Raw genomic sequence first — 20,537 nt, forward strand, 5'->3', positions numbered from 1 at the left:
CTCAAGGTATGACAATGGAAGAGAGATGGAGAAGAGGCTACAATGATTTCTCACTAAGGATGAGTAGCTCTCTCTCACAAAGATGGGTGTGTGTGTTGTAGAAAACCTATCTAGGGTTTTTCTCTTTAAATAGCCTCCTTTACATTTGTGGGTAGTGAGGGTATATATAGTATGGGTGAAGGGTAAGAAAGTCACACATTAAAATCTTCCAGGCAGAATGTTTCGCGACTATCTCGTAGGAAGGCCTTACATGCGAGACACTCGTGAAAACGACAGCCTGGCACGACTCTTCAGCTTCCAGTCATGTGCTCCTCACATGGCTCTTTCGCGGGTTAGCTTCCAGCGAGACACCCGCGAGATCCATTGATTCTTGATTTAAGCTTGAGTTTTCACAAACTTGATACTAAACCCAATACAATAAAATCCCACAAAATACAAGAAACAAAATTAAAGCAATTACAACACTTTTTGTCATGGAATAAAGCCAACATAAAACATAGTTGTAAATCACAACTTTACAATCTCCCCCTTTGGCTATTTCATGACAAAACACCTTATAACAGACTTTAAAGTTAAATTTGAGTTTGGGAACAATGTCAAAACTCACTCACACCTAAATCTAGAAGCTGTGACAAAACACCCTATAACAGACTTTAAAGTTAAATGTGAGTTTGGGAACAATGTCAAAAATCACTCACACCTAAATTTAGAAGCTGTGATGCACTTGGAACGAGATACCTGTAACTTAAAACACTTGCACAAAACACATTAAACCCTCAAGGTAAATCAAGTGATAAAAGGACAAGTATAATGTAACAAGTAAAATGCGATTAAATAAACATGTTGTAAAACATATGAGCAACTTGATCAAAAACAAAATAGTCATATAGAAATGACCATAATGATCATGTAGCAAATGATCATCCGAACATGCAACTAAGCATAAAGATAAATGCATGTCCAACACATAAGCACGATGCAATAAGAGCAATAAAGCATATCAAAGCACCATAAAGCAACGAGAAAACAAGTATAAAGTAAATCAAGGTTTACTAAAAAACAATGTCTTCTTCCCTTTAGTATATGCATCTCCTCTATGACTTTCTCCCCCTACGAATATGCACAAGGTAGAATTTCTCCCCCTAAAAGTGTACAAATGAGTCATATAGAAATGACGATACTCTCCCCCTTTTTGTCATGAATAGACAAATTAATCAAGAGGAAGGAGGGAAAGAAAAGAAGATATGAACAAGATGATGCATGAGGTGTGCAAGATGTATGAGAAAATAAAGCTCAAATGCAAAATAAAACATCTTCAAAAAAAAATGCTATAAAGCATAAAGAACATGACATGTTAAGGATGATGAAACATGGTATAAACTTAGGCCTGACAAAGACATAAAAATATGTTATATGTGCTAAAAAGTCTAAAAAGACTAAACTAGCATGAATGAATGCAAAAACATGTCAAGTATTCAAGTGTGTGCAGCAAAGGTGCATCTAGTGTACATCTATTATGCATGTGAGATGCATGACCAATGCATGAATAAGTACTTACAGGGCAAGGTGTATAAAACACACAATTAATGATCAAAAAATAATAAACATGAATAATTATGGTGATTCCCAAAGTTTGGTACTCATCAGAGTCCAAAACAACGAGAAAATGCCATTTTGGCATTTTATTAAACTCTTAGAGTGCACACACTACACATGTATGTTAAATATTGCATGAACATATGAAAATCTTGCCTAAATACATGTTATATTTGCCATAAGGGGCCAACATCCAAAGCAACTCATCATTTAAAATAAAACCCAATCAAAAAGATTGACAAAAATTAAGTTTTCCAACTCCCATTTGAGAAAATCTCAACTGTGAACATAAAACTCCAAAAACATAATCTAAGGATCAAAATCAATGAAAAGAGTTAAATATTACCTTAGAAATGTTTATAAAATGTAAAACACTTGAATTTAGTTGGGTTTTGATGTAGAAACATTAAAACAGGGGTTTGGGAGAAGATAGGAGGCATTTAAAACAAGAAACTCACGAAATTACTTTTAAAAAGCTAATCTGGAAATTTTCGCGGGAAGCTGAGTCACGAAGTTACTTGCGAAAATTTTCGCGGGTAAGTCTTACTCTCGAGTTAATCGCGAAACTCTCTGTCTAAAGGTGAAAAACCTTTAAAATTGGACCATTGAACTCCCAATTGAGTCTATACATGAAATAGGTCACGAAAACACCTAGAAAATATGTTTTTCACACAAAAAACAATTTAAAAACTTTGAAAAACATAAGTGATACAAATCACTTCCAAAAGCAAACAAAAAGAACAAAAATCTTTTTGGTTTGAACCATATATGGTTGAGCACACACACATCACATTTGAACATGTACAAACATACAAATGAAATATGCATTCATTGAACATTAAACTTGTGTGTTGTGTGTGTGAATCAAGTGTGGAATAGTCCTTAAAACAGAGTGAAGCTTTAATAATCAATTTAATCAAGTCATATACAACTGATACTAAGTCAAGTGGACTATCTCTATTATAGAAATGAGCATATATGACATCTCACAAAATGATTACAAAACTTAGAAGCTTTTCATTTGGCTTCTACATAAATCATAACATTTGATCCTTTTTGGATAATACATCTTATTTTGAGATTGGTGCTTGAAATTTTTGATATTTCAACATTGAGAATTAGACTTTGGCTTTTTGAGCACCATACATTTCAATAAAAAATCGCTTTCCCTTTTTTCTAGTAAAATACTAGTATATATGACAGGCTTTTACAACTCGATATCTCTTTTTATTTGGAGATTTACATTTGGTGAGCTCTTTTGCAAAAACATAAAAATAAAGTGGGAAGATATATAGACACAAATCTATGTAAGTCTCAAGATCATCAAGACTATTGACCAATTATTCATTACAAGCTTGAATATTTGTTTACAACAATCACACATAGTTTTCAAGATAGCTTTCACATAGATAAATGTGCATATAAATATAAGCCAAGCTCGTAAATGCACTACGCCATTAGTACGAAGGTACTAGGCCAAATTCATATGAGATATGTGCTCAAACATATACGATCAAACTTTTTGAATTTTTCACTTTTTATGTGGTTTTGGATTTTTACACACACAAAACAAAGACAGAAAAAGTAAGATCAAAATAAAAAACAAAACAATGCATATGAAAGGATGCATGATGCACAAATGTATGACAATGAAGCATCTAATGCATGAAGGGTCCTACAAAGATCGAAAGAATTAGATCAAGGACCAAAAAAGCAAAAGCTCAAACATAGGAACCCTTCCTCATCCAAACGGATTGATTGTTTGGAATAAGTATCTCATGAGAAGTGAGGTGAGGGTTGGAAGAATGAGAACTGAAGATGCACATAGACAAGGAGTTAAGAGCATTAAATACTTTCTTTAACAACATACTATTTTCACTCAAATCAAGTTTACCATTTTTAGCACAACTTACAAGAGGCTCAAGTTTCTCTTTTCTTTTGATTCTTCTAAGAGCTTGAAACTTAGAGCAATGTGGTCTAAGATGACCAAAGGCACCACAATGGTGACAAATGATGTGTTTAGGTCCACTAGAACTTTTGGGAAGGGATCTAGCAACATGAGTTTGTTCTCTCTTTAACTTATGACATTGAGGTCTTATATGACCAATCACACCACAATGGTGACAAGTAGGAACAAACTTAGATTCACTCAATTCCCTATGATGGGACTTAAATAGAGGCTTAGGCTTAAGAGCCTTTCTCTCCACTTTTTGATTTCTTTTGTGTGGAGGAATGTACACCGATTTGTCCTTTGGGGTAGAATACACAATAGGAACAAAATCGGGTACTACAACATGATTGCAACATATAATTTCATCATTTTTAACAAAAATTTTAGCAATCAAACACTTGACATGCATCTTAAGAGATTCATTTTCATATTTTAGCTCATCAAAAAGTTTGTTAGCTAAAACAAGTTTAGCATCCAAGTCCATATTCAAACATTCAAACTCTTTTAGCTTTTCAAGAGAATTTTCAGCAAGTTTCTTATATTTCTCAACCACTTTGTTGAATTCATTGAGCTTAGTTATCAAATCATCATTTTCATAAAATAACTTACTTAAACACTTTTGAAACTTCTTAGCCTTTTTCTTTAAAGTTTGTCAACAACACCCATAGATTCAAGTAACATGTCATCACAATTATGAGGATTAACACTCATAGAGGCATTTTCACAAACACATGACATGTTACAATCAACAACATCTATAGAAACATACAAAGTATTATCCATGAAAACACACTCAAAGGGTCAAGGATCATACTTAGGTATTTAAACCACAACAAGTGTACCTGCTTTGATATCAATTAAAAGTTCGGAAATGTGTCAAAAACACAAGAGCTATTTAGACCCCCAATTAAAAATTACGGCTAGATTGCTTTTACTCTAACTTATTTAAGTGTGGAAACAAGAGTAAATGATATGCAAACAACCGAAACTATTCTAGTGCATAAACATGAACAACAAATAATAAAAGTAAAGCACAAGAGTAATGGAAGAGAGAATGAAAACACAAGATAACACGCCAATGTGTTATCGAAGAGAAAACTGAAGAACTCAACGAAAAACCTCTCCGCCGCCCTCCAAGCGGTAATCGATCCACTAGACAATTAGTTGGGATACATGAGTTAGCAAGAGACCCTCCAAACCTAATCTACCCGATGTACCTAAGCCCTCTAAACTCTTACTCCAACAAGGCTTCTTGAAACCGTGTCTTGTCTAGCTTTCTGGATCCCGCAATACGCCCGATTGCATCCATCGAGCCTCACCGGCTTCTTTTAGCAAATTTCCAAAGCTTTCCAAGATTCAAAACACTCTCTACACTCTGAATAGGTGTGAGTTGTGTTTTGGTATAAATCTCATCTCAATGTATGACAATAGGAGAGGGATGGAGAAAAGGCATGAAAAAGAGGTTACAATGATTTCTTACTAAGGATGAGTAGCTCTCTCTCACAAAGATATGTGTGTGTTGTAGAAAACCTATCTAGGGTTTTTCTCTCTAAATAGCCTCTTTTACATTTGTAGGTAATGAGGTATATATAGTATGGGTGAAGGGTAAGAAACTCACACATTAAAATCCTCAAAACAGAATGTTTCGCAACTATCTCGTAGGAAGGCCTTACTCTCGAGACACTCGCGAAAACGACAGCCTGGCATGACTCTTTAGCTTCCAGTCATGTGCTCCTCACATGACTCTTTTGTGGGTTAGCTTCCAGTGAGACACCCGCGAGATCCACTTATTCTTGATTTAAGCTTGAGTCTTCACCAACTTGATACTAAACTCAATACAATAAAATCTTACAAAATATAAGGAACAAAATTAAAGCAATTACAACACTTTTTGTCACGGAATAAAGCCAACATAAAACATAGTTGTAAATCACAACTTTACAACCTAAAAAATGTCCGAAGGTATTTTGGTCTTGGGGTATTTTGGTCACTTTTTAGGTTTCAAGGTTATTTTGGTTATTTTCTAGGTTTCAGGAGTATTTTATTAATTTTTTAAGTTTCCATGGTATTTCGGTCATTTTTTAGGTTTATGGAGTATATTGGTCATTTTTAATGCTTAGTGGTAATCTGGTCATTTTTTTAAGTTTTCATTGTATTTTGGTCATTTTTTATGGTTTTTGGGGGTATTGTGGTCATTTTTTAGGTTTTAGGAGTATTTTGATAATTTTTTAGGTTTTGTGGGTATTTCGATCATTTTTTAGGTTTATGGGGGTATTTTGGTTTTTTTTTTTTTTTTTTTTTTTTTTTTATACTTAGGGGATATTTTGGTCATTTTTTAAGCTGGGAGTATTTTTGGTAATTTTTTAGGTCTTTAGAGTATTTTGGTCAATTTTAGGTTTCAGAGGTATTTTTGTCATTTTTTAGATTTAGGGGGTATTTTGGTTATTTTTTTAGGCTTAGGGGATATTTTGCTCATTTTGTAGGTTTAGGAGTATAAATTTGGAATTGTTCGATGTGGAGCAAATGGAGGATCGGGTCCACCGATCATGTTGCCTCCATTTCTTGTCACTTTTAATGTTTTGAGAGTATTTTGGTCATTTTTTTGGTTTAGGGGATATTTTGGTTATTTTTTAGGTTTTGGGTATTTTAGTCATTTTCTAGGCTGAGAGGGTATTTTTAGTCATTTTTTTTTATCTTTCGTAGGCAGTTTCGAGGGTATTTTGGTCAAAAGTACTGTAACTACAAATTGTAATTGTAATTTCAAAAGTGCTAACATGCATGTAATTTTAGAGTTAATAATATTCTAGCTTTCAAAATTGTACTTATAATATTCTAGCTTTCAAATTTCAAAAGTGGTGTAATTCCTTTTTCTTTTTTTTAAGAATTATTATTTTTGAAAGAGCTATTACAGCGGTTTTAATACCACTGTAATAGGTCTTCACCCAGTTATTACCTATTAAAGCGGTTTAAAACTGCTGCAACAGGTGTTGACGTTGTCATACTTATTGTGATAGTTTTGATAACTACCGCAACAAGTTTGCATTTCGCCATAAGAAGTCTATTTACTTATTGCAGCGGTTTTAGACCCGCCACAATAAGTCTGAATTTTGCCATAATAACATTTTCAGGATTCCCACTCAACTTTTCGATTCCCATACAACCCTTAAGCAAAAATTTCGGTCTCTCACTCAAATATCAAAAATATATATATATATATATATTAAAAAAAAAAACCTTAGGGGCAGTTTGGATTTTGTGAAAACTGAGTGATATAACTCAATTTTCATCAACCATAACTCAAAATATGTGGAACTCACAGAAGAATTTTTGTTTGGGAAGATTTTTGAATAATGCTTTCATCACTCAAAAATCTAAAAATTTGAGTTATAGTGATGAAAACTAAAAACACATTTGAGATGTTATCAAGTGATTGAAAACTGAGTTCAATGGCAAAGTTGTAAAAAAATAAAGTGCTAGGACCCACTATACCTGCTCAAATCAGACTTTACTACTCTCTCTCACTAGTCATTTCACCACTTTTTTTTCCTCTCTCTCTTTCTCCCTCTCTCTTCTTCATTAAAAGTTAACACCAAGAAGCAACTGAGTTCTACTTTCTTCTTCTTCTTTTTTCTTTTTTTTTTTCCCCTTCCTTTTTGCCATTCTCATTACAGAAATTTTTTTCTTATTCTTTCTTCTTTACAGATCTTTTTCTTGGTGGGTTTATGGGTTGAGATCGGTGGGTTTACGGGCATTATGATTTGTTTTTGCTATCTCATTCACATTACTAAAAAATATGTGGGTATTGTTATTCTTGTTTTAGTTATGGCGTTGAGTTTCTACTGGGCATAGCGTGGTGTTGAGTTTCTACTGGGCATAGTGTGGTGTTGAGTTGTAGCTATAGTTTTGAGTTTCTACTTCTTGTTACCGTTCCAAAGTGGAAGAGAGGCGTGAAATGGAAGAGGCCTGGAAAAAAAAAATGGACCATTCTAACTTAGCATAGTAAATGGGTCCCACCACTTTGTGTAAAATTTTGAGTTATAGAAAACAAAATAAAAAAACCAAATAAGTTTTAATTTGAGTGAGTGAAAAAATAGAGAGAGAGATATGAGTTATGAAAATTAGGGCTGTCAAAGGGTTGAGTCGAGTCGGGTGTGTGCCCAACTCAGACTTGACCTGAATAGGGCAGGTGGATAAAAATTTGGCCCAAAACTAACCTAGAGATCTGGTCAGATTTTTCGGTTCAGGTCTTGTCGGTTTCGGATTGATTCGGGTCGGTCTTAGGTTTATCACCAGGGCTAAAATCTGGTCGAATCCGTCGAGATCTGGCCTAGATTTCGTTGGATAACAGCGAGATCTCACCAAATTTGGTCGGAAATTCGTAATAATTCACCGGAAAGGATAAAGGTTCGGTTCAGGTCAGGTGTCATGGGTTTTGAAACGAAAAACGGACAACCGACCCACGTGGGGTCGGGTTATCTAGTTTGGAACCCACGTACGATCGCCGGAGTCGTCAGATCGGGTGGTGGTGCGTGGGTTTGCCGGGTTGAGTGGGTTGCCAAGTATTTTGGACAGCCTTAATGAAAACTGAGTTTGAGTTATGAGTGATAGTGTTTCCACCATCCAAATAGGGTCTCACTTTCTCTCACTCTCCCTCTCACTCCCTCGCCAATCAGCCTACCCATCCCATTGTCATCTAGCTCGTTGCTGGCCTGACCATCCTCCTCGCCGTCCATCCCGCCGCCGGTCTTACCCACCAGCCACCCTGCCCCCACTGCTGTCCTCGAACTCCTCCCCTCCCTCAACTGCCTAACACATCCCTGACGGTATAGCTTTCCCTCTATTTTTTTTTTTTTCCTTTTTATGAAAGAATCCGTTTTACATGCTTCTCCTCTATTTGTTTATGTTTTCTTTTTGGCTTCTGGGTATAGATTATTGTTTAAGGGAAAGTTTAATTCTTTACAAATACAATATGGGTATTGGTCTATTTATACATATCATGAATTGATAGAAAACCTTTTTTTTTTTTTTTTTTTTTTTTTTTCTGATCTTAAATTCTCATGAAGCAAACCATTTGAGATATAAGATTTTATAGGATTGGTTTTTTTTTTTTTTTTTTGAAAGAGATTTTATAGGATTGTTGAAAGGGACAGAGTTTTGGCTTTTGTGGTTCATAATTCGTGGAAAAGAAAGGAGGTGTGGACCATGGCAAGTTGATAACTTGGACATTGTTGTGGTTTTTTTAAATTTTTATGATGGATAGTGATGGAAGCAGCTTAAGTGCACCACCAATACTTGAATTCGGACCTACATGTCTTAACTCAGAGTGTATGGTCACAAATTCACAATTATTCAATTTTTTTTTCCATAGTGGCAACAATCCCACTTCAGAGTACAAAAAACAAAAAAAGTTCCTTCACAAAGGGCCTTCCATAAGTCAAAAGTCCAGCTTTGTTGTTTGTCACTAAGGGCTGATGCTGCTGGTTGTGAATTTTTGTTGTAGTTGTTGTACATGCTAATATGCATTATGCTTCTATTGTACATAGTGTTAGTTATATTGTGACAATCGATAGCTGTTGGCAGATTCTTAAAAAGCACTTACTGAGAAATATTAACATGGGTTGTGTTTGTTTGCTTCATATTAATAGAAAGTTGCATGGTAAATTCAAATGTTAATAAAAAGTTGACCTCTGAAGAGTGTGCCACCTCAGCTTTGGGGCCTCCAAAATTTTACACCTCACCAATATTTTTAATTTTTATTTTTAACACGGTATTTTAGTTAATATTTTATTTTGTTTAAACGACCTTGATCCCGATAAAGCACTCCCCCTAACTTCATCAATCAATTTTTATTGAAAGAGACTTTGTGATTTAGAAATCTATGGTTATGGCTGAAGAGGATCCTCCCCATTTCAAGCCGGTTAAGATTTAATTGTACAACCTAAATACTTTTATCTCTAAATATCCCAATTAATACCATGGATACTGCAATATATCATTCAATATACAAAACCATGGCTTAATTAATGGTCACATAGTTAAATAGTAATGCTGTCATGACATATGGTACTTAAAGCATGTTAGTTTTCTGGTTGTGTCCTCTAATCATATTTTAAAGGTTAGATGTATATGATGTGCAGGAACTTGAAAGAACTTTATCTTGGAGGAACACTGCCAACTGATCTTACAAAGCTAGTCCACATAAATATCAGGTGGATGTTTTGACTTCATTTTTTATCATGTGCCCTTGTCTTTACAAAGCTAGTCCCCATTTTTTTTTTTTTTGTGTTTTTATTGTCTAATTTTTACTTTAGATTGAAATGCTTGTTCAAAAGATTGAGTAGAAAATCTACCCATCCTTTTTTCATGTGCTTCAAGAGATCCACAAAGCTCATTTAGTGTAAGCTTTGATAATTCTTTAGCTTCTTCAATTGCATCAACCACATGTTCATATTTTATTGACAAACTTCTTAGTGAGGAGAAAGTAACAGTGATTAGGTATTTAGGGACAAAGTTGTCTTTTAGGGACTAAGTTGGTTAGTTTTGAGAAGTTTTAGACCTAGTTAGTATTGGCTCAAACCTCAGGGTAGTTTTCTATAATTTACCCTAATTATTTTAATCTTCTATTGGTGACAAAAACTTTGGTATAACTAGATAATCTCCCAACTTAAAGGTAATTTCTTCTATTTTTAATTAAATATTTTATTGTCATTTCAATGATTTTGGTTAAATCACTTCTTTACTTGATGTATTAATTTTAATTAATCTATGCATAGCTTAGACATGCTAGTGTTCTACTAGTATATATATAAACTTCTTAGAAGAAACTATGATGCAATTATACAATGTACAAAATGTTTTCTGTATAAAGGTTTTACGACCACAAGCTTTCTTCTCATTATCGTACAATGGAAACCATTCATGTCAATTCCTTGAAGCCCACACCCATTTCTTACAAAAATATAAAAATAAAAGAGAGAGAGAGAGAGAGAGAGAGAGAGAGAGAGAGAGAGACCATAACCTTGCATTGAAGATTTGAGATAAGATTTTTAAAATAGATAAAATTTGGCTATAAAATTGGTTGTAGTATAAGACTATAATTCTCGCTAAAAAAATTAACATGGCTATATATTTTGAAAAACTAACTATTAAATTACATGTTCTTTATGTTGTTAATACACATATCAAATTTCATATTAATTGGATGTAATTTACTATTTGATTCATAAACTTATTTTTTATGCATAATTTTAGATTACAAAAAGTTAACAATTAAAGATTTGATTGATGACATGTTGATCTTTGATATTATGAAAATTTTGCAAGTATGAAGGATATAAAAAGAAAATATAATTTAGTGATGGATTTATTAAAATTCACATCTAATAAAAAAAAATTAAAAATGCATTTGGCAAATATTGGCCTTTTGAGTTAATGTTAACGGTCTCACGCTTAAAAACAAAAAAACAAAAAACAAAAAGCAGAAATTTTCTCTTCATTTTTTTTTTTTTTTTATAATTTTTTTATTATAATGCTTTAAACAAAAGTAAAGCACATCCAAATATAATACCAAAAGAAAATAAGAATTCTTTTGAGTTTAAAATGCAACTCCGACCACTCTCAACCATAGATAAATGGAGTTGATGACTAGTTTTTTTGGTTCTTTTGACATTGGTAACAGCCCATTCTGTTTTGTTAAGATTATCAAGAGGGAGGCTGGGTGCCTTGTTGTTTTGTAGGTGCTTTCTTCTTGAATAAAATTATTCATTCATCAAAACAAAAACAAAAATCCCAACTACCTTTTTAGTCGCTTTATTACAAAGAAACATCTCGAAGTGAATACCTTTCCCTCCCATATTGTCAAGAGTCACAAAAGAAAAGGAACCGGAGTTAGGATAAGATCTCTTTGAATCGACAATACACATGGCTCCACATCCTTATAAAATACTAATGGACAAGCCAAATCCGAGTTCTGCCGACGCGTTATCTGGAACATATACCTCCCTCAGCTTTTTGGGAACGTCCAGGCTTGAAATCTATGTACCCCTAATTGGATTAGGACCTCAACAATTAAAGTGAAAGAAGAGAATTCGCTATCCAATACAGTAAGTTTTTAGGGTTGTTTAGTAGGAGGAGTAAAAAAATGAGGGGATAGAAAAGTGAGAAAATAGAAAATATTTTAATTTCGTATTTTTTTTAATTGAGAGTGAAAAAGTGGAAAGATGAAAAAAGCGAATTGGTATAAATTTATTTATATTCTCTTGTTAAAAAAATGATGCCCAATTAAAACCAAAAAAGTGACAAACAACTAAAATAAATAAGCAATCACATAAATTTATTAAAAAATAAAAATCATGTCCAGGAAAAAAATCACATCTAAACGAAAAAACAAAACAAAAGCAAAAAACACACAAAAGAAAGCAAAAGAAAAAGAAAAAAAATATGAGCAAGCTACACTTGCCTGCCCAGTAAATCAAAAGAAGAAGAAGAAAAAAAGAAAAGAAAAAAGGAAAAGAAAAGGAAATGTCCAGGGAAAAAGAAAAAAAAAAAAAAAAAAAAAATGAAAAGGAAATGTCCAGGGAAAAAGAAAAAAAAAAAAAAAAAAAAAGAAGAAGAAGAAGAAGAGGAGGAGGCAACGTAGAGGAAGGGGGGAAAAAGGTAAAAAAAGTGAAGAGCAATGTACAAATGAAGCTCATGCGCAAGTGCATAGGGGCATTTTTGTCCATTAAGCATATTCATTTTCTCCCTTTAATTTTTTCTCAATTTTGGCGAAAAAACTTTTTAGTGAGCTCAGGGAAATAATATTTGAATTTTACTATTTATTTTCCTACATTTTCACTCAACTAAACATACTCTAAAAAAGTTTTTATTCCTATTTTTACTTCAAAATTTTTCATCCACCCTATTTCACTTCCAAACAAATTTACCTTCAAGACAATGATCAGTGATTACATTATATATGAATTGCCCACATCTTGCTATGTTGTTCTATATATGTAGTCTCAATGGGACTATATTATTACATTCATGTAGACATGGGTGTCTCCTCTTCGTTGTTCCAAACCTATTACATTTTCCTTGCTTTTCTTGCACCCATTTTGTTTTTGTTGCTGATCAAACAAAGGAAGAAGCTTGTTCAATCAAAGAAGCTCCCTCCTGGTCCCAGTAAGTTGCCTCTAATTGGCAACCTCCACCAACTTCGTGGCTTACCACATCGATCGCTTCAACACCTTTCTGATGAACAAGGACCCCTCATGTTCTTGCAACTAGGCTCAATCCCCAATTTAGTAATCTCCTCAGCTGATATAGCAAGAGAGATTTTCAAAACCCATGATCTTGTTTTTTCAGGCAGGCCTGTACTATATGCTACAAAGAAGCTTACTTACAACCTCTCTGCTGTGTCATTTGCTCCCTATGGTGAGTACTGGAGGGAGGTCAGAAAAATTGTAATCTTGGAGCTACTTAGTGCAAAGAGGGTCCAAAGTTTCCAGGCTGTGAGGGATGAAGAGGTTGCACTTATGCTTGATTCCATTGCGGTTTCGTCGGGTCTGGTTAATTTAAGTGAATTGACACTCTTGCTAGCAAATAACATTGTATGTCGTGTGGCTTTCGGTAAGAAGTATGATTGCGGAGAAGATAAAAGCAAGAAGCGTAGATTGCATGAGACTCTTCGTGAAACACAAGAATTATTCGGAGGGTTTTGCATAGCAGACTTCTTTCCATGGATGGGGTGGCTCAACAAGTTTAATGGTTTTGAAACTAGGCTGGAAAAGAATTTTCGAGAATTGGATGAGTCATTTGAGGAAGTCATTGCGGAGCACCTTGATCCCAGAAGGCCTGAACCTGAACGTGAAGATCTTGTTGATGTACTGATTCGAGTTCAGAAGGATTCAAACCAAGCTATTTCCCTTGGTAGTGACCATATCAAGGGTGTTCTCTCGGTATGCTCCTTTTACTTTGTTTATGCATCCTATTCTTTTCCAAAAGTATAAGGCATGTGCAAGAAATTCTAGTTAAATTAATGTGTTTTCAATCAAGATATCCGGAGTTTAAATCATTCATTCTCATTTAAACTTTAAGATTTAGATAGGTATCGTTCTGCTTTATAGATGGATGATATCTTATTTAATTATTATATTTTATTCATGGCTACATGTTATATTATATAATATGCATGTTACTTTATAAATTTTTGCCAGCCTTGGTAGAAACCATAAAGAAAATTTGCAATTCTAGGGAAATCCGTGACATTAATTTAATTTTATATCTTACTATATAAACTTTTGCCATCCTTAGTAGCCATAAAGTATATAGCAAATTTAGTATTTTTGGGCAATACAATACCTGTTACTTTATAAAATTTTACCCGTCTAAGTCATAAAGTCAGAACTTTAATAATCAATAAATCCAAAGACAAAACAAATTTTATAACCTTATAAAAAAAAATAATAATAATAATAATAATAACCATTTTCACATGTTAAAATGGTAGCTTGTGATTTTTTTTTGGAGTAAAATGGTAGTTTGTAATTGATAATGTACAATAAAGCGATTTTAGTGGTCTCATTCAAAAGTAATATTGTGCTCATCTATCACTTCAATAAATTGTGAAAAAATTGTGAAATTGTTGTCTTTTAACTATGTTGGTTTGTAATTTTTGGACAATACAGGACATGTTCCTTGCAGGCACTGAGACATCTTCAGCCACCCTAGTTTGGATAATGGCTGAGCTGATAAGGAATCCATTTATAATGCGAAGAGCACAAGCTGAGGTGAGAGAAGCTATAAAGGGAAAGGCAAAGGTGGAAGAAAACCACCTTCCCAAACTCGTGTACCTAAAAGCCATTGTAAAGGAGGGATTGAGACTCTATCCATCAGTCCCATTAATTCCAAGAGAAACAATAGATAGTTGCATGATTGAAGGGTACCATATTCCAGCGAAGACAAGAGTGTTTGTCAATGCAAAATCAATAGGAACAGATCCTAAGTATTGGAAGAATCCAAATGAGTTCCAACCTGAGCGATTCTTGGATTGCTTAGTTGATTTTAGAGGGCAACACTTCGAGTTTTTAACATTTGGATATGGTCGTAGAGGTTGTCCTGGAATGAACTTTGGAGTCCTTTTAATAGAGCTTGCACTGGCAAATCTCTTGCATCGTTTTGATTGGGAACTGCCTGATGGGATAAGAAGTCAAGATTTAGATATGGAAGAAGCAATTGGTCTTACAGTACACAAAAAAGTTCCACTTTGCCTTGTGGCTAATCCTGTGGCTTTGTAGTAAACAAAATGCATTGCCTGATGGGATAAGAAGTCAAGATTTAGATATGGAAGAAGCAATTGGTCTTACAGTACACAAAAAAGTTCCACTTTGCCTTGTGGCTAATCCTGTGGCTTTGTAGTAAACAAAATGCAATCTTTATGTCAAAAAATTAGGGCACAAAATAAAAGGCACCAATAATATTGTGTAATAAGCAAGTTCTGTGTGACTAAAAAACCAGTCTCTCAATTGGTTCCTAGTTAACTTGGTCAAACCGAACGGTTAGGTCTGTGACTAAAAAACTAGTCTTTGAATTGGTTCCCAGTTAACTTGGTCAAACCGAATGGTTAAGTCTGTTTTTAAAACTATGGTCGTACCTCAAATATGTTTTACAGGGTCTTCTCAATTTTCATTTGCTAAACTGAAATGAGGTCAATATTAAATATTATACAATAAAAATTGTGACATACATATGGGAGTGTGCTCTTCTTATAATTTTGATGGCTCTCTCTCTCTCTCTCTATATATATATATATACACGTGTGTTTTTTTTCTCCTTATGCCGTGTGAATACATTATTTTCCCCCCTTGACTCATGTTGAAAAATTCTTTTCTCGCTTTATTTTTTTACATTGAAGGCTTTTTATCTTGACTCGTAAAAAAATCTCGTTACACTACAAGTATATCGAAATTATTATTGTATTTTAAGTTCAAAGAAATTCAAATTACTATTTCAATTTAAATTCTGTTACAATTTTTTTGAAAACATTTACAATAAATTTAAATAATTATTTCAATCATCTATTGATGACAAAAACTTTGGAATTACTAAATAATCCCCCAACTTAAGGTAATTTCTTTTATTTTTTTAATTAAATATTTTATTTTCATTTCAATGATTTTGGTTAAATCACTTCTTTATTTGATATTTTAATTTTAATTAATCTGTGCATAGCTTAGACATGCTAGCATGCTACTAGTATATCTATAAACTTCTTAAAGGAAACTATGATGCTATTATACAAATGTACAAAATGTTTTCTGTATGAGCATCCACATCCGGATTTCATATCTCATCTTATTTTACCATCCAAAAAAGCTATTTTATTAATTATATCATACAATTTTACAATACACCCAACATTCCAACTTTTATTTTCCTATTCTACTCATTAAAATAATATTTCTACATAATAAAATAATATATCCCACAATTACCATAATTTACAATAAAACACGTTATTTATTCTTTCTCTCTCTCTTTATTTCTGTTCAACAACCACAATCACCACCACCGCTGCACTACACATACCTGACACCACCACTGCCACCACTAACAGCAACCCATAATCTACCGTCAACACCAAAAAAAAAAAAAAAAAAAAACTAGGCAGTAAACCCACGCCACCACCCACTGACCCAAAACCCATTCCGACGGAGCCACAGACACCCACCCACCATCGGCCCACCAACCACAACTACTTCCACCACCTCCATTGTCGGCCCACTAGCCACAACCACAAACCCAAATAGTTGAACCAAAAAAGAAAAAAAGAAAAAAACACAATCCAACGCCAACACAGCACCACCAACACAACACAGCCAAATCTAAATCAAAATCAAAATATAAAATCAAAATCAAAGTCCAAAATCCAAAATCAAATCCATCTGTTCTCACTGGCAGCGATGGCGAGAGAGAGAGGGTCGCCCATTGTTGTCTCTATTCATCCCAAACCCGTCATCATCATCATCATCTTCGACCCAAACGCCAAACGCCAAACACCACCCAAACGCCAACCCAAACACGACCCAAACGCCACCCAAATTCGACCCAAACGCCAGAAACTTACGACCTCCATGCCTCCACCACAACTTTTCTGATCGAGCCTCCACGCTGTTGCCTCCATTCCGTTGAAGAAGAGAGAGCAGGAAGAAGAGAAAGAAGAAAGAAAGAGAGAGAAATTGCCGAGTTAAAATGAGAGAGGAGAGAGAAATTGCCGAGTTAAAATGTGAGAGGAGAGAGAAATGAGAGTATTAAAAAAAAAAAAATTTATGCAATTCAGCTACAATATTATCTTACATTTGAGATGGTACTATGGCTATATCTCAATATAAATTTGGCCTTTTAGCATTTGACCTTCCTATTGTTGAGCAGTTTTGAGGCTTAAATGCCAAATGTTCCTAACATTTGGCATATACAAGCCCCACTACTGATGCTCTAAAGGTTTTACGACCACAAGCTTTCTTCTCATTATTGTAGAACGGAAGCCATTCATGTCAATTCCTTGAAGCCCACACCCATTTCTTTCAAAAATATAAAAATAAAAGAGAGAGAGAGAGAGAGAGAGAGAGGAATCATAACCTTGCATTGAAGATTTGGTACTGAGTGGTTTTGTGAGTGAGTATGCTGTGTGTTGTCTACATTGAACGCATCATTCATCAATCCAAACTACACTTTCTTCAAATTAACCCATCAAGAGTACAAATTGGCATTAACCCACAAGTTATGTGTTTGTGCTGTCGACAGTGAAGAGAGAGACAGAATCGATAATGACAAATGAAGGAAAACAGTACTGTTTTCTGAAAATAAAGAACGAAAAAAGAAAAAGAAAAGAAAAGAGATGGTATTAAGCAAAGATCCAATAATCACAAAATTGTCATAACATAAAGTTGAAGCTGAAACACCAAAAAGATGTTTTTACTTCTTAGAATTTGCATCTGCACAATAAATTTGAGATAAGATATTTAAAATGGATAAAATTTTGTTACAAAATTAATCGGATGTAATTTACTATTTAATTCATAAACTTATATTTTATATATAATTTTAGACTACAAAAACTTAAAAATTAAAGATTTGATTGATGATGATCTTTGATATGCTGAAAATTTTGTAAATATGAAAGATATAAGAATCCAAATGTGAATTTATCAAAATTCACATCTAATAAAAAATATTTAGAAGTGCATTTGGCGAGCATTGACCTTTTGAGTTAATGTAAACGATCTAACACTTAACTTTTTTTTTTTAAAAAGCAGAAATTTTTTCTTTAATTTTTTATCAGTTTTTTTTTATAATGCTTTGCCTTTAAACAAAAGTAAAGCACATCCAAATACAATACCAAAAGAAAATATGAATTCTCTGAGTTTAACATGCTACTCCGACCACTCTCAACCATAGATAAAAATGAAAAGAAAACATGAACTTCACTCCACATCCTTATAAAATACTAAAGGACAAGTCGAATCCGAGTTCTGCCTAACATCTTAGCTGGAACGTATACCTCCCTCTGCTTTTAGGGAAGGTCCAGGCTTGGAAGCTATGTCCTCCTAACTGGATTAGGACCTCAATGCTTGATTCCATATCCAGGATTAGTGAAAGAAGAGAATTCCTTATCCAATTCGGCAAAGTTTCAATGATTAGTGATTACATTAGACATGAATTGTTCACATCTTGCTATGTTGTTCTCTATATGTAGTTTCAATGGGACAATATAGTCTATATTGTTGCATTCATGCGGACATGGGTGCCTCCTCTTCCTTGTTCCAAAGCTATTACATTTTCTTTGCTTTTTTTGCACCCATTTTGTTTTTGTTACTGAACAAACAGAGGAAGAAGCTTGTTCAATCGAAGAAGCTCCCTCCTGGTCCAAGTAAGTTGCCTCTAATTGGCAACCTCCACCAACTTCGTGGCTTACCACATCGATCGCTTCAACACCTTTCTGATGAACATGGACCCCTCATGTTCTTGCAACTAGGCTCAATCCCCACTTTAGTAATCTCCTCAGCTGATATAGCAAGAGAGATTTTCAAAACCCATGATCTTGTTTTTTCAGGCAGGCCTGTACTATATGCTGCAAAGAAGCTTAGTTACAATCTCTCTGCTGTGTCATTTGCTCCCTATGGTGAGTACTGGAGGGAGGTCAGAAAAATTGTCATCTTGGAGCTACTTAGTGCAAAGAGGGTCCAAAGTTTCCAGGCTGTGAGGGATGAAGAGGTTGCACTTATGCTTGATTCCATAGCTGTTTCGTCGGGTCCTGGAAAAGTGAACAGTAAAATCACATGATTTTACTGTTCAGGAGACAAAAACACTGTTTATGCACTGTTTTGGCACTGTTCACGCACTAAAAAATATTAAAAATGGGTCCCACGGTACTATTTACACATTTAAAAATTATTTTGCTACAGTATTTTCAGTTTTCAGTTTTCAGTTTTCAGTTTCAGCAACAATAAGTTCAATCCAAACTCACCCTAAGTATTGGAAGAATCCAAATGAGTTCCAACCTGAGCGATTCTTGGATTGCTTAGTTGATTTTAGAGGGCAACACTTCGAGTTTTTAACATTTGGATATGGTCGTAGAGGTTGTCCTGGAATGAACTTTGGAGTCCTTTTAATAGAGCTTGCACTGGCAAATCTCTTGCATCGTTTTGATTGGGAACTGCCTGATGGGATAAGAAGTCAAGATTTAGATATGGAAGAAGCAATTGGTCTTACAGTACACAAAAAAGTTCCACTTTGCCTTGTGGCTAATCCTGTGGCTTTGTAGTAAACAAAATGCAATCTTTATGTCAAAAAATTAGGGCACAAAATAAAAGGCACCAATAATATTGTGTAATAAGCAAGTTCTGTGTGACTAAAAAACCAGTCTCTCAATTGGTTCCTAGTTAACTTGGTCAAACCGAACGGTTAGGTCTGTGACTAAAAAACTAGTCTTTGAATTGGTTCCCAGTTAACTTGGTCAAACCGAATGGTTAAGTCTGTTTTTAAAACTATGGTCGTACCTCAAATACGTTTTACAGGGTCTTCTCAATTTTCATTTGCTAAACTGAAATGAGGTCAATATTAAATATTATACAATAAAAATTGTGACATACATATGGGAGTTTGCTCTTCTTATAATTTTGATGGCTCTCTCTCTCTCTCTCTCTCTCTCTATATATATATATATACAGGTGTGTGTTTTTTTCTCCTTATGCCGTGTGAATCATTATTTTCCCCCCTTGACTCATGTCGAAAAATTCTTTTCTCGCTTTATTTTTTACATTGAAGGCTTTTTATCTTGACTCGTAAAAAAATCTCGTTACACTACACGTATATCGAAATTATTATTGTATTTTAAGTTCAAAGAAATTCAAATTACTATTTCAATTTAAACTCTGTTACAATTTTTTTGAAAACATTTAGAATAAATTTAAATAATTATTTTAATCATCTATTGATGACAAAAACTTTGGTATAACTAAATAATCCCCCAACTTAAGGTAATTTCTTTTATTTTTTTAATTAAATATTTTATTGTCATTTCAATGATTTTGTTTAAATCACTTCTTTATTTGATATTTTAATTTTAATTAATCTGTGCATAGCTTAGACATGCTAGCATGCTACTAGTATATATATAAACTTCTTAGAAGAAACTATGATGCTATTATACAAATGTACAAAATGTTTTCTGTATAAAGGTTTTACAACCACAAGCTTTCTTCTCATTATCGTAGAACGGAAGCCATTCATGTAAATTCCTTGAAGCCCACACCCATTTCTTACAAAAATATAAAAATAAAATAGAGAAAGAGAGAGAGGAACCATAACCTTGCATTGAAGAATTGGTACGGAGTGGTTTTGTGAGTGAGTATGCTGTGTGTTGTCTGCATTGAACGCATCATTCATCAACCCAAACTTCACTTTCTTCACATTAACCCATCAAGAGTACAAATTGGCATTAACCCACAAG

At 33.9% G+C, this 20,537-nt stretch overlaps 2 protein-coding genes across 2 annotated transcripts; both read left to right on the top strand.

Annotated features, from left to right (window-relative positions):
- Positions 1–12,528: 12,528 nt before the first annotated feature.
- Positions 12,529–14,830, top strand: LOC111987045 (cytochrome P450 71A9). The gene is made up of 2 exons (XM_024018740.2): positions 12,529–13,485; positions 14,215–14,830. The coding sequence occupies exons 1-2, from the start codon at positions 12,550–12,552 to the stop codon at positions 14,821–14,823; spliced, it is 1,545 nt and encodes a 514-aa protein (XP_023874508.2). The 5' UTR covers positions 12,529–12,549; the 3' UTR covers positions 14,824–14,830.
- Positions 14,831–18,268: 3,438 nt separating this feature from the next.
- On the top strand, positions 18,269–19,590 carry LOC136062413 (cytochrome P450 71A9-like). Its single transcript, XM_065761421.1, is given in 2 exon segments — positions 18,269–18,845; positions 18,847–19,590. Coding segments are annotated over 2 exon segments (1,023 nt in total). The 5' UTR covers positions 18,269–18,325; the 3' UTR covers positions 19,350–19,590.
- Positions 19,591–20,537: the final 947 nt, after the last annotated feature.

The sequence above is a fragment of the Quercus suber genome, unplaced genomic scaffold (genome assembly GCF_002906115.3).
Source record: "Quercus suber isolate HL8 unplaced genomic scaffold, Cork oak 2.0 scaffold_411, whole genome shotgun sequence".
Taxonomy (NCBI): Eukaryota; Viridiplantae; Streptophyta; class Magnoliopsida; order Fagales; family Fagaceae; genus Quercus; species Quercus suber.

Excerpts from the sequence above, each read along its gene's own strand:
- LOC111987045 (XM_024018740.2), top strand. The coding sequence starts at position 12,550 with ATGGGACTATATTATTACATTCATGTAGACATGGGTGTCTCCTCTTCG. Across the intron at positions 13,486-14,214 it reads ATATCAAGGGTGTTCTCTCG|GACATGTTCCTTGCAGGCAC; the intron begins GTATGCTCCTTT and ends TGGACAATACAG.